This window comes from Aythya marila (assembly GCF_965140915.1).
Source record: "Aythya marila genome assembly, chromosome: 3".
NCBI classification, from domain to species: Eukaryota; Metazoa; Chordata; class Aves; order Anseriformes; family Anatidae; genus Aythya; species Aythya marila.
The window spans coordinates 117,866,185-117,880,155 of NC_139044.1; the positions used below are offsets into that span (position 1 = coordinate 117,866,185).

The 13,971-nt window shown below is 44.7% G+C and overlaps 1 protein-coding gene across 1 annotated transcript in view; it reads left to right on the plus strand.

Moving 5' to 3' along the window:
- Window positions 1-13,971, plus strand: part of FBXO16 (F-box protein 16) — a gene marked incomplete at its 5' end in the record, with an annotated part of 28,042 nt that overhangs the window by 13,125 nt on the left and 946 nt on the right. Inside the window, 4 exons of the mRNA XM_082758379.1 lie at window positions 823-987; window positions 1,824-2,029; window positions 8,272-8,377; window positions 12,495-12,714. Coding sequence (XP_082614505.1) covers window positions 823-987; window positions 1,824-2,029; window positions 8,272-8,377; window positions 12,495-12,714 — 697 coding nt within the window. The remainder of the gene's footprint in view (window positions 1-822; window positions 988-1,823; window positions 2,030-8,271; window positions 8,378-12,494; window positions 12,715-13,971) is intronic.

A 13,971-nucleotide genomic window follows, 5' to 3' on the forward strand; every position in this document is an offset into this window, starting at 1 on the left:
TTTTAAAATACTTCATACTGTGCACAGAACCATTAGTTGCTTTTAAAAGTATTGCCCCATGAAGTGCATATGATGCTTTAAGAAAAACAGTGAAAACCTGATCCTTTAAAATGCTTGAAGGTGAAGTGCTGGCTGTGGAGAAGCAGAGAAGTTATCAATGTGCTTTTGAGCATAGTGTCTAGGGATTCAGTCTGCTAAGACTCCAGAAATGGCTTTCATGCCTTAAAGTGACACCCAAGGTAGTTATGAATGAATAAGCTTAGATATTGGTGACAGCAATATCTAAAAAAAAAAGCACTAAAGCTTAAGGTTAAAGCACTACCATAGCACTCTGTAATATAATACTAATATGTCGAAATCTCAGCTTGTTTAAAACTTGCTTTAGTTTCTTTCTCCAGCAGATCATATTTTATGTAGACAAAATTCTCAGTATTCATTCCCAGGCAGGGAGCAGATAGGTTAGGATATTTTTCTGGTTTTGTCAGTAGAAAGTAATAAAGGGTTTATTCCAACATCTGTGTGTGTATTGAGCAAAAAAAAATGCAGGAAGTTGCTCCAGATAAGCTGAAGTCTTTCCTCTTGGCCAGTGATTTTTAGAGTATTTTGCTCTACACTGGATTTCAGCCAACATACATGAGCACATCATGAGGAAAGACCTCGAATTTGGGTTTAAATGGAGCATAAACAGTGCTGAAGAATTGTACTAGTTTAAGGACACAGGGGAGCTGCATCCACAGGAGATAAGTCTCTAGATATAAACTTGGATGCTTGAAACCCCGAGGTGTTGGTCTGCTCTTACACGTGGTTACTGGGCACCCACAGGTGAGCTGGCACTGGAAGTACCTGTCTGAACTGGATCAGCTCTGGATGCTGAAGTGCCTGCGCTTTGGCTGGTACATCAACTTCTCTCCAACCCCCTTTGAGCAAGGAATCTGGAAGAAACATTACATCGAGATGGTGAAAGAGCTGCATGTTACAAGACCAAAGGTATATTCCTACCAGGGGGGAAATTCGGGGCTGGCAGAGTTCCTAACTCTTTACCTTTCTCTGGTCTCCCATTTGTAAAAAGGAAGACACACAATTTTAAATTAGATTTTAAACCCATGTATTGCTACGTGCTCTGTTTTCCCTTCATCCATCCCAGGTCGGGGGGAAATGAAAATCTCACTGGTGAGGAGAGAAGCAATCATGAAGGTCTCTCTCTCCTCCTATCCTTTCAGGGTGTTCCCTTCTCTTCTTCCCCAGGTTTTAGAACATATGACAGCCTGTCTCGATCTGATAAGCAGCAGTGGGGTGCCCAACATGACCCCTGGTGAAGTTTCACAATCAGTCTAGCTGGTGAAAAGGAACAAAAGCACACAATCTGCCTGTTGCAGCCTTTGATGTTGTTCCCATTCTGCCTTTTTCAAACGTGGCAGGGCCCTTCTGGGAGGGTGGAGCATCACTCCATAGCCATTGCTTTCTGCTGAGATTCATTGATCTGGATGCCTGGCTTGTGAAGCTGTGAGGGTAGGAGTCTCTGCCCTGAATTCAAAACTCAGATCTCTAATTCTAACCAAATTCCCCCGCAGGCTGTTTCTGTAGTCAGTGGATCAAGCCAACACACCTCAAATACAGCTCAGCTCGTCTAAATACAGTGTTCAGGACATGGACAATCGCATGCACTGTCTGGGCCCCAATTTCTGCCCGGTGACCAAAACGGAGCCTGGAGAGACTAATTTTGAGTTAATGCCTCATTCTCACAAGTCTAAAGTTAGGCAAAATAAATCTGATTTTTATTGTAGGATAAAAATGTATTTTCTTCTTTTCATGTCTTTTATTAGACTCCTCCAAAGGATGAGTTTGTAGTTATTGATGTGCAACCAGTGAGAAGCAACATCCCGGAGGCAAAACCTCCTGTGCTAGGAAGGAGGACAAACAAGGAGAAGAAAGAGCTCCCGCCATGGCGTTCTTCAGACAGACATCCTACAGACACCATCCGATTCAACTACCTCGACAACTACGATCCCATCGAGCAGGCTAGGCAGGCGTAAGAGTCTCTTCCCTTTTGTCTGTGATAACAGAGTATGTCCATGTCCTTTGCAAGCTCCCTCTGCCTGTGCTCCAAGCTGCCTGGAAGCGTTTTAATTCACCAGCCTGGTTGCAAACCCAAGCTAGCACACAGTGCTGCCCTTTTCCCTTTTCTCTTATTGATCTTGGTCCTCTTGTAGTCGCAGCTGCATTAGTTTTGTGTCCTTTCGGCACAGAGCATTTGCAGAGCTTGTTAGTGTCTGCCTATAAAACAGGCTGTAACCCCTGGGGAAATCACACAGCTTAATGGGAAGAATCAGGACAACAGTTTGTTCAAGAATTTTTAAACAAAGCTGCAAGGATGGGAGGAATATGCAGTTCCTGCACAGAAGAGGAAGAATGAATTAATTGTGGTAAAACATAATTCTGTTAGTTCAAGGATCTTCTGGCTGAAAAGAGATTTAGATGTTTAAAAGGGGTGCAGGTAAAAGAGTATCCATGTGTGTATATATATTATATAATATTTAAGTAATGAGCAGTGTTTGTGTCTACACTGCATGGGGTAGACTACCCATATCCATCAGTTCTTAGGCTTCCAGAATTACCTGGTCAGCAACTGGCAAAAGAAAGGCTTTTCTGACCCAAAGCATAACTTTGCACATTCACTTGTGTTCAGGCCATCCCATGGTTTCCTTTGACACATCTGGTGGAGGATATTTTCAGAATCTCAGGTTTGTGGTCGGATTTCTGTGTGTTAACAAGCACTGGCAGCAGCAATAGCAAGGAGGCTGTGGGAGTTGTCTGCGTGCAGGATTTGGCCCATTTCTCATTTAAGTCTCTGCCACCTCTCATTTTTTCATGGCCATGCTCACAGCAGTTACCTCAGTTCAGCTGACGTGTAGTAACTCATGAAATTGTGGTAAAGTTATCATAAATCTGAGCCAGATTTAGAGGTGATGGATTAGCTTGACCATTGCCTCCTTCCCATGCGAGTCCCCGTGAGAAGGTCTGTCCAGATTCTCACCCAACCAAAAGTGCAGCGAGGAGGACATTCCTCTTCACCGTGCCAACAAAAACCTTGGGAACGAATTAATCCCCAGCAAAAGTATCCAGACTGTACAGTAAGTAAATAACCGATAGAGCTGAGATTAGCCCTGTGCACAGGAACAATCGAGCCCTGAATTACCCCAGCCTGCTGAGTATTTGGCTCAGCAGCAGCGCACTTGCACGGGTTCTTTCTCAATGCGATTAACTTTGCCGGACCCACCGCTCCTCCGGGGTGTTCCACAAAGTTCCCAGTGCCTGAGCTAAAGCCTTTTATGAATCATTTTTTAATCCGCGTCCCCTGGTCCTCGGATACTGCAGCACTTCAAAGAGCATTCCAGTTTCCACCTCACCCTCTTTCTGTGGTATGTTTCCAAACTCTAGTGCCATTTTAGGTAGGGTTCTTTGAGGCGTTGAACTAAATATTTTTGCCCAAATGCCTCTTGTTGCAAATGATGGTGCTGGTGTTATTTTTCAGCTGTGCTAAGTGTTTCCACGTCGCTTTTTCCAAGGGCGTATGTGAGGTTTGGGGCTCCCTGGCGCTGGTCGTGGCTGAGCATCAAAAAAGGGACAGCCCCTGTTCGAAGCGTTTAAAAGTCACTTTTTCCAGCACGGGGCTGCAGATGCAGCTGACGACCATATGCAAATGATTGATTTGCTAATGATACAGTAAGCACGCCGACTGTTTTCTTCTCCTAAGTGAGATTTGAGCTTCTATCCATGCACACAGTGGAGAATATTTTAATGCCGGGTGATCTAGCAAATCTGGCGTTTATCCATAATTACTGGGGATTATCGCAAGGAGAAAAAAAAAAATGAATTCTACGAGATTTACTTGTTTATCGAGGATCTCCCTTTAATATCACTTAAGCTGAAAGTAATTGCTAGTGTGTAGCCTTGTCTGTAATGACTCTCATTCAGCAATACGGGTGTGCCGTTCCAGGTGCTGACCCAGCTACCTGAAGATGTTCTGGTGCTTCTTTTCTGTGCTCTGCAGCCCCTTCCCAGACGTCCTTCCACTAAATCTCTGTGTCCTCCATCCTTTACCTTCAGGCAGCAGCCTGGGGACCCCATGGCGTGTCGTAATGCCAGGTTTGTGCTGTCCCCAAGCGTGGGCATCTGCTGGAGGTGACAGTGGCCACTAAGGGGCAGCTTGGGCACCTCTTGGCTGCCTGACAGTGGCAACGTGGTCAGCGTGCCCCTCCGTGATGCCAGGCTTGGTTCTGGATTGCTGAGGGCAATGCTCCGTGAGTATCTAGTCACCTGAACAAGGGAGCAGAACGCAAGCTGAGCCACCTTACTGCAGCCTGCAGGCTCAGGCAGACCCTGCCTGACCAGCGTACAGGGTTGTAAAGCAGAACAGAGAGGCGAGATAAAAATCTCTGCCCCCCTAGGCTGTGTGAGGTGTAGTTATTGTTCAGATTAGACGAATTCTTGGAGCTCAAGGGCATAACATCCACTCTTCATGTAAAGTGAATGTCAGAAGTAGTGAAATCTATGTAAAATGAGATTCCTAAAACAATAGGGTTGATTTCCCATAATATAGGGTTTTGTAGTAGTAGTCTGGGAGAGGAAATGACTTTTGCTGCAGTTTGAATGCACACAGGCAGGAGCTATTATTTTCTTGAGGCAGGTCACAAGCATGCATAAAAAGACACAGCAGAAGCAGCAGAAAAGCAGCAGAAAGCCAACGTGACAGCCAAGAGAGGACAAGAGGGAGCTTCTGTTGGCCTGCAGGTTGGCAGGAGAGCGATGAGCAAACAAACCTTTCTTTCCATTTGAGTTCTGCCGTGTGGAGGAAAAAGGGACTTGTCGAAAAGTCCTTGTGAACAAACACGATTACATCAAAGGCATACCTGACGCCATCATCAAAGCAGTGTGTGAGACTAGTCACTGGCCACTTCTTTGGATCAAAGTTAATCTGCCTAATGTCAGGTTAAATTTTGCAGAATTTAAGAGGTAACAAAAAATATATATATATTTTTTTTCTCCTGGCTTCTGAAACTGCCTGAAATCTTCTCTGAGCCGGACATCTCTCTATGCTTGCTTTCTGGTCCAAAGAGAGGAGAGAGCTCTCCTGTTCATCATAACAGGGTGTCCGACAGCCAAAATGCTGTCATTTCAAGGGTAGGGTCGCCATCTGTTTCTTTGTTGATCTTTACAGAGGAATCATTAGCTGCAAGCTCCCTTCCTCAGCAATATCAGAACTACTCTGCTGTGAATCCGTGGCAGAGAACTTGGCCTTGCTTAGCCAAAGTGAAACACGGGAGGCGTACCGAGCTACGCTCAATTTTCAATTTTGCAAGAGAGTGAAGTCAAAGGAAGTCCTAAAAGATCTGACACAAAATATGTGCTTTGGCACATAAGACCTCAAATGTGTTCTTTGGCTTTTAAGACCATAATCAGGCGTTTACCTTTGAAAAACAAATAAATAGATTTCTGTAGAGCACTGGGGTGAGGGCTTGGCCTGGCCAGTGCTGGTGCCTCACACCACTGGGAAGAAGAAATACTGCTGGGTAGTGCCGGAAGGACAGCAGAACGGGCTTAATTTGCAATCTGGATGATAATTGAATCTTGTTCGGATGGATTTTTTTTTTGCTGCTTGCTCTGAAAGGCATTGAGCTCGCACTATAAAAACAAAACGACACTCAGGAGCTACGTTGAAGGAGCTGGGACAGCAATCTTGGAGGATGTTCGCTGAAAGTTTATTTGCTTTAGATGGGGAAGTGTGGGAAAAGCTTCAGAGTCACTGAGCAGTGAAATTAAGCTCAGCGATGAGCAGATGCGTAGTCGAGGGAGTGGCGAGGAGATAGAGGAGAGATACAGACGGGTAGAATTACAAATTGCCTGGAAGGGTTTATCAAAATCACTCGGCAGAATTATAGCAGCGGCTTTCAGTGTTGCTGCACGTATGCGAGCAATTTATCATGAAGGTGAATTCTTTTAGGTCTGTTTTGTTCTCAGCCTGAACTGCCCAGGTTCAACGCAAACAGAATCGAGACCAGCAAGGATGGATTTGTCTCTTCAGGAGCACAGAGCAATATTGTGAAGGTGAAGTGAAGCGTTTTTATCTGCGCTGTGGGACCAAGTTATAAAACTCCCTCTGGGACCCCGACTTGCCTAAAAAGGACCAGGAGGGGGGTTTCTTTCCGGCCGTGCACGTACGGTTCTGCTGGAAGGCATCTGGTGGTGTGCCGCTCGGTGCCGATAAATCAAAAAGCCCTGCCTCCCACTTTATCACGACTAATGAATGCTGCTTCCAGCCCAGCGCTGGACCCTCGCCAAGATTGTGTCCCTGTGCCTCAAGAAAGAGCCCTGCTCCTCCTCGTGACAGCAGCTCGACCAAAAGGAAAGCTCCTTCCCCCCACCCTGCAACCAGCCCTGGCTCCTAGGAGCCAGCGTTAATTCAGTCGGATAATTTATGGGCATAGGCCGGCTCTAAAAACAGTTGCATATTGTACTGGAGTGTTTACCCAACGAGAAAATAATTACGTTCAGTAATTGTTCCGTCAGCAGCCTAGGCCCAGTTGCTGACAAAAAGGGGCTGCTTTGCGTGCGAAGGGCACGCTGTCTCACCGCTCTTCTGAACCCTCACGCCTGCCTCTCGCTTTTCATGGCTCTGAATAGCCAGCCCGCCACTCTCTTGTGGGAATGTAAAACCTTAGGCTCATGGGAATTTAAAACATTCCTTGAGAGAGAAAAGTGGGGTGAGAAACACCGAGTTCAGCACTGGGAGTGAGACCTGAAGTTCCCAGCTCAGCTCTGACGCCGTCTTCCTTTGCAGGGCTGAGAAACTCATCCTCACTGCTTATTTTCCTTATTTTCCTGACCTGGGAGTGAGATTGTGGTGAGGACCTGCTGCAGAGGGATGCTCTGCCACCACGGGCATGGACGTTAGAATACAGCAGTAGAACTTAATGTCTTAATTTACCACCAGAAGCTCAGGTTTGACAGGTTATTGGTATTTTATCTCCGCATAAATAGGTCATTTTTCCAGTTTTCTGAGTGAACAGGCTCATGCAATGCTGTCACTGGACTCTAAAAATGGAGTCAGAGCCTCTCCTTTACCTCTTCCAATGCTCCCAGTTGTAACAGGGAGAGATCATTCCATGTGCTAACTCCTTCTGGCAAGGCACTGTTTCTATCTAAAGTCGAGCAGATCATTCCCTAGAATAATATTTTGGGTTGAATTTTCTCTCTTGGCTGTTAGTGAAGTGTTTATCAAGAGATGGTAATTTTCCTCAATTTGCTATTTGAAATAATTTGGCTGGTTCGTCTTTGTGGTTCTTGATCTGCAGCTGGTCTGGGACTGGTGAACAGCAGACATGTAGTGGTGTTGGCTGCTTGGGAGGACGTGCATGTGACGTGGTGTGGCCCTGTTTTTTTTTTTAGGATGTGTTGCTTTTGGAGTCTGCTTCCACCTTGTAAAATTATATATATATATATATTTTTTTTTTCACAATGTGCCTTTTAGCTTGCTTTCCAGGAGCCCATAGATGCTGGTGATGGAGCTGGGAGATGAACCCAGAGAGCACAGAGTCACTGCTTTAAATTTACTACTTCTGTAAAGTTACCTGTGATATGCAGAGTTTGAATGTGGAAGGGGAACAAACCCCGTCCAAGCAAACCTGAATTCCTGAAAAAATTTTCTCATAGTACTAATTTTACTCCTGATATTGAAATAACATGACAACTAGCCCTAATCTGGTGTACTTCACTTAATTTTCACACTCTGGAATATTCCTGTTCTATCAGTTATTTATATTAAGTTTAATAATAGCTCCAAATAAATTTATATACATATACAAGAAAAAATATTTGGCTGAAAAACGATGAATAACTTGAGAGGCAGTCCTCTAACCTTATGGACTTAGCTGAAAATTCTAAAAATGATTTAGTGAAACTTCCCTTTCTGTGAATTCCCTTAAGCTGATGTAACAGTTTCTGTGGATTTAGCTTAAATCCATAAGTCTCAAGCTAAGGACATGCATTTGAGTGCTGTGAAGTTATCATAACTTTAAAAAAAAAAAAGCAAGTTACCACTCTTCCCTGAGCCACAACTGATTGTGCACTCTTGGTCTGCTCCAGGTACAAGATAAAATGTATTAGCTTAAGCCATGTCTTTTTGGGTGGCATATCATAAGGGATTTTCTTCTTCTCAACCCCAGGGAACCAACTCCAGAGCACTTGTTAATACTATTCGGTTTTGCTCTGCAGGAGAAAGAAGGGAGGAGGAGAGACCCCAGACCTCAGCCGGCAGGCAGCTGAGAAAAAAAAGCGAGCAGGTCGTGGATCTAATAAGCTCCGGAAGGCAAAATCACTGGTAAGTATCACCGGCTTGTAATTATATCAGCTGGGGTCCAGTGTCAGTTACACCCAGGAATATTTTAGCCCAGGGCATTTACTGAACTTCGCTAACTGCAAAACTTTGCTCCGATAGAGGCATAAGGAGGACACAAAGCATACCACGTCTGGCTGCTCCAGGGGCAATGCCTCGCTGCAGCCTAGACACAGTCCATCTGCTTTCGGTGGGAAAAAAGAGACAGCAACTGTCTGTGTGCAGGCAGTGATCTGGTTATCTGCTCCTCCCTCGCTTTGCTTGCTGCCCAGTATCCTGACAACCAGTTTCCATGCCCTACAAAGCCCTGGATCGGTTACGACGCTCACATCTTTCCCCAGAGCTGCTCTTCTGTGCTCGCGACTTTTGATTGCTGCAGTCTGAAGTTAGTTTACGCTTTGTTCATTGGGCTGAGCCTGAGCAAGCAGCCCGAAGGTCTTAGCACTGAGGATTCATTGTGCTCGTTGCGGGTAAAATAGGGCATCCTCACATGAAAGGAGTCTGGGGAAGTCAGGCTTCCAGAAAGCGTCATGGGCCTAAGCTTTTGTAGATATGGCAGCAAATAGCTGCCAGAAGAAAGATGTGCTCACAAGCGTATCGGGGGTTTTTGCAGACCTGGAAGCATGTTTCCCAAGCGATGAAAGCCAAGGGAACGCATGTGAGTTGAGCTAAAGAAGGTTTACATAAAAGAGAGGCATTGTCTCCTGAGATTGAGAGGCATTCTCCTGACCCAAATACTGCTTAGGATAGGGATTCAGCTGGTGTTAAAGAACAGAAAATATAATTAAAGTTATTCAGCCTGTGTCTTACAGCTTCCATTCTCCAATGGCTTCCTCTGTAGCCCTTAGATCAGAGGGCCCTTACAGAGTTTCATTCCACCATGGCTTCTCATTTCAAATTTAAAGCTGTTTTATTGTCAGTACAGAAGTGAAAGAATCTTAGTTCAGGGTAGAAAGAGATGAGTTTGATTTTCTTTCCCTACAGTTTAGGAACTTGTAAGTTATTTAACCCACAGCCCACAATCAGAAGGGCACAAGCACCTAGTCTCATTCCCAATATCAGGTCCAAACCCTCCTGCATAAAGCCAGTGGGAGTTTTTTAGGCAAGTTAGGACAGCCTAACCCAGGGTTAAGCGAGCTCCATGTCTTTATTTTGTGTAACCTTGGAAGCACTGGCTTCTTTTTGTGTTAAAAATCTGGCGTAGTCTGTGCTGCATCACTCCTTCCTAGACCTTTACATTGAAAATACACTTGTATTTGCTTTGAGCTGTTCAAATTTCAGCACAAGGGCCGTGTTTCTTATCCTCCATGTAATCACAAAGTATAATCCTGCTGTTACGCTGGCCATTAATGATTACAACACTACAGGACAATCAAAGTTAGGTTACAGTAGGCTGATGCATAGAAGAATGTGTATAACTCACTGGGAATCATCCAAAATTAATTTCCATTCATTATTAGGGTAGCACTGGAGAATCTTGTTGAATTGAAGACCTGTGAAAAGTCTCTTACTTAATCAATTCCAAGTAAGGCAGCTTAATACTCAAATCTTTTAGTAAATCCTTGGAAGAAGAATAGAATACGATGAAAGAATAAGCGCCCCAAGCAAGCAAACATCAAGTCAAATTAAAATGAAGCTCTTAAATAGATCAATGATTCAAGGGTAGAAAGTAGATGAGAATAAAGTATATTACAGCTGACAATGAAGATGTAAAAGGGCTATTATATGGAGCTCTAAGCTCAGGAGACTAAACAACAACGCACCAAAATAGAAGAAACGTGTAATTAAGGTGATGACCTGACTCCTGGAATTACCTCCACTGGCTCCAGGTTTGCATATGGTGAATGAAGTCTCCTCCTGGTAAACTTGTGGGGTTTTGGAGTTTATTAGTAATCATGGAAACAGTAGCAGAAAATGTGACCAGACTCACACTTCATTTACAATAAATTAAAGTAAATTATCTAAATTACCTTAAATGGTGCATTACAATAAATTGAGTTAATTAGGTGTCTGAATGAAGGGCCACTTTCATACGAATGTCCATGCACCTCCCCATCTCCACAGTGGGGTGGGAATGCCTGCTCTGTCCTTACGCAGGGAAATGCCTTACACTACAGGTAAGTACAGTTTCATTGTTAATTATCTCTTTAAGCACTTTTTTGGATCGAGGCTTTGAGGCTCGTCTGTACCACCTTGATGCTCCCATTGCCTTCAGCAGCTGCTGTCCCAGTATTGTACAAAGAAAAGTGAAGAATGCTGTGGGTTCAGTGACTCATTTGGGCTTTTAGCAGGCCAGGCATGAAGCACATGGCTGTGTTTTGGGCCACTGTTTCATCCCTCCTGTTCCTTCTGGCACGGAGCTGTGCTGCCCTGCTGTGATTCCTTGGTTCTGACCCCAAAGGTCCCTTCACAGGTGTCACTGCTGCCACATCAGTGTTCTTTACCCAGGCTCTCTTCCCTGAAGGACTTCCGATAAAGAGTTTTCTGCAGCTCTCAGCAAAAGAGGCAGCTTGATGGCACATCCCCTTCAAATGTCAACATTCACAGACACTTTACGAGGAAGGTAAAAATCCAGCAGGTTGATGCTTTTGACAGCTTTGCAAATGACTGCAATGTCAGCAATTAGGGGCTGGTTTTGCCTTTCAGCCTGCCTGCTTGGTTCTGTTGGAGACACTGCTCCACCCTCACAGCTGTTCTTGAATTACTGACTTATTTTTAGTGCATACTAAATAACATTTTTTTTTGACAGGATCAGTCATTCTTGCCTCACTGCCTAAGGTAATAAGATTGCAGCATTTGAAGTGAGGAATAAATTATCCTATGACATATAGAGAGGGAGTTGGTGTTTTGAGGATGGATCACATCTATATTCTGTGTGGGTATATCCCACATGAAGATCCAGAGCTCTTGGCAATGCAACACGATCTGGTCCAGTGTACATTTATACCACCTTTATTCTGCAAACCTGATTTTGAAATTTACGGATTCATCCAAGAAATCCTGTTGAACTACGTGGGACTACCCCTGAGAGTGAAAATAGCTCAGTATAATGTCTGGAATTCAAACCCAGCTTGTATATGTCACTCTAATTTTAAAGGCATAGCCTGGCTTTGACACTCTACCCATCTGTCCCTATAAACTCCAAAACTGAACCACCAAAGACACAGGAGCTGAAAAGCAAGGTACGGTCAGATATGGACTGCTTCTGTGGTGTTGTGCTTTCCTCACCAGGACAGAAAAGCTGCAGCTGCTTATATTACACCACCTCTCTGTTACACATCAACTACTGCTAAGAACCTGGCATATTTTAGCCAGTTGCATAATCCCTGGCCTTTCCTTAAGCTGATATTCAGAAGTTGCTGGGTTGCTTATTTATTACTAGACAATTAGACACGAAGCACCATATATCTGCCCCTGCTGCCAGTTCAAATAATGGAAAGGGGAAAGAGGCGAGGAAGGAACTGCAGAACAGCATCGACTTTTCTGCCCAACCATTTCACTGTGGACTCTAGTTTCACAGCAGACTATCTGCCCGTATTGCTTTTTAATGAGTTTCTATGTCGATGTCTGGTTTTGGTGGTGTTTGTTCACTATTATTACCAAATAATTTGCTGCAGTTAAAAAAAGCCAGAGCTGTCGGTATGCACAGCCTGTGTTTTTTTGGATATTTGGGATCTTTTTCAAGGAAAAAAACAGTCACTGTGTAACTAAGGTTTTATTTTTGCTGAACTTCTGCATATTAAAATGCTTATTGAACAGTATTTTAAAATAAACTTTATCCTTTACACGGCGAGAATTCAAACTGTGACAAAGCAAGACTGGGATCAGCCACAGCCGTATGCACAGGGGAAATTTTATGCATTAAGATACGAGTTAATGTTGAGAACCAATTAACGTGGCTTTAGCTCTGCTAGCATCAATTTCTAATTGGATCTTTTTGTCCTTAAGGTAAGCTTTTAACAGAACACAGGTCACTGCAGGAAGATATGCTTGTCTCATCGTTATGAGTAGCATTTATAGATTCAAGTTTTCAAGTCTCCAACGTTTTCAGTCCCTCTGAGACTGTTAGGATAATACAACACTTATTGCCTTCTCTTCCTAGCTGTCACTTACTGCAGATCTCGAGCCTGTTCCCAAACCACCGGTCCGTCCCAGCTGGGCCACTCACCAGTCAGCTGGGAACCTGCCCCCTAAAGCAGCAGCAAAGACCCTGGCCCAGAGCTCCCAGTGGAACGCCGGGATTCGGCCAGCGCCTGTTCGAGCTCCAAAGCCACGTGAGAGAGGAAAGAAAGGCTTCACAAGGACGAACGCCAGGTCTACACGTTAGTATGCCGCCCTGTCCTGGGCAGAAGCTGATTTCAGAGATCGCTGATAGCCAGATTTTGTGCACAGAGGTGGTGCTGGCAGTACATTGCTGTAGGTGAAGGAGGAGGCAGTCATTCTGGGTGGTGGGATCCAGCTGATGGTGATTTGCTGCCTCAGAAGAGAACATATGGCTAAAATCTTCTCGCTTCATACCTAGCACTTGCTAGACCCACCTTCTGTCATGATATTGAACACTGGCATGGGCTTCACATGGGTTTGACTCACTAATATTCAGTGGTGGAATAAGAGATCTCAGAGCGTAAGTGGCAGCAGGGCTCAGCCCAAACTCCACGAGCTCTGCCAGGCCCTGGACAGATGCCAGGAGGAACTGGTACCGAACATTCAGAAAATTAGGGGGTAAAGCAAATCAACTGCAGGGAGACAACAGCTGAGAAAACAGCTGATCTGTGAGTGCCTTCCAAAAATAAGGAGGCAGACTGACACCATCAAAATTGTGGGTTTTTTTGGCCATTTCAGGCTAAGGTTTCCTAGATTCGATGTAGATTCTCGATGCTATTCATCCAGACCTCACCTCTTGATATACCCAGCATGTCTCTAAGGCCCTCAGTGCCTGCAGCCTGCTGGGAAAGCATTTGGTATCCTTCAGAAGCAGACAGATTTTTGCAGATTTTGGTAAAAGTCCCCTTAGTTCACAAGGGCTTTGTCCACGTAAGGACTGCAGGCTGAACCCTGGTGATTTTTAATCGCACAAGGCTAGTGGATAAAGAACTTGGAGTGAACAAAGGAAAAGAGACCTCTGATGTGAAACTGTTTAGGATTTTTAAAGAGAACATAGGGGTAGAATAAGAGGGTAGCTCTTATTTCCCCACCTAGGGGAAAGATGATGGAGCAGGTGCATCGCCTATAGCCCCCATGAGGGGGGAACTCCTTCTGTGGCAGATGAAAGAAGGGATTTAAACACAGATAAGGGCACTGGGATGACTGTGATGAGGCCCAAGGAAAGCACTGATCCATGTAGGAGGCTTCACAAAAATGCATCCTGGCTAGAAAAGCCAAGAGAGGAAAGCATCAAGATGAGGGTAGAAGGTTTCAGTCCCTCCTAAGAAGTTTCCACCACAAAGTTCCTGTTATCTAGGGCCCTCATCCTGACGTAGCACTGCATGGACAGAGCCTGAGGAAGGTTCCACATGGGACTGGGGCCAAGTAATGAAGAGTTATGCGTAGGCTCTGGGCTTGGCTGCATTATTGGTTGT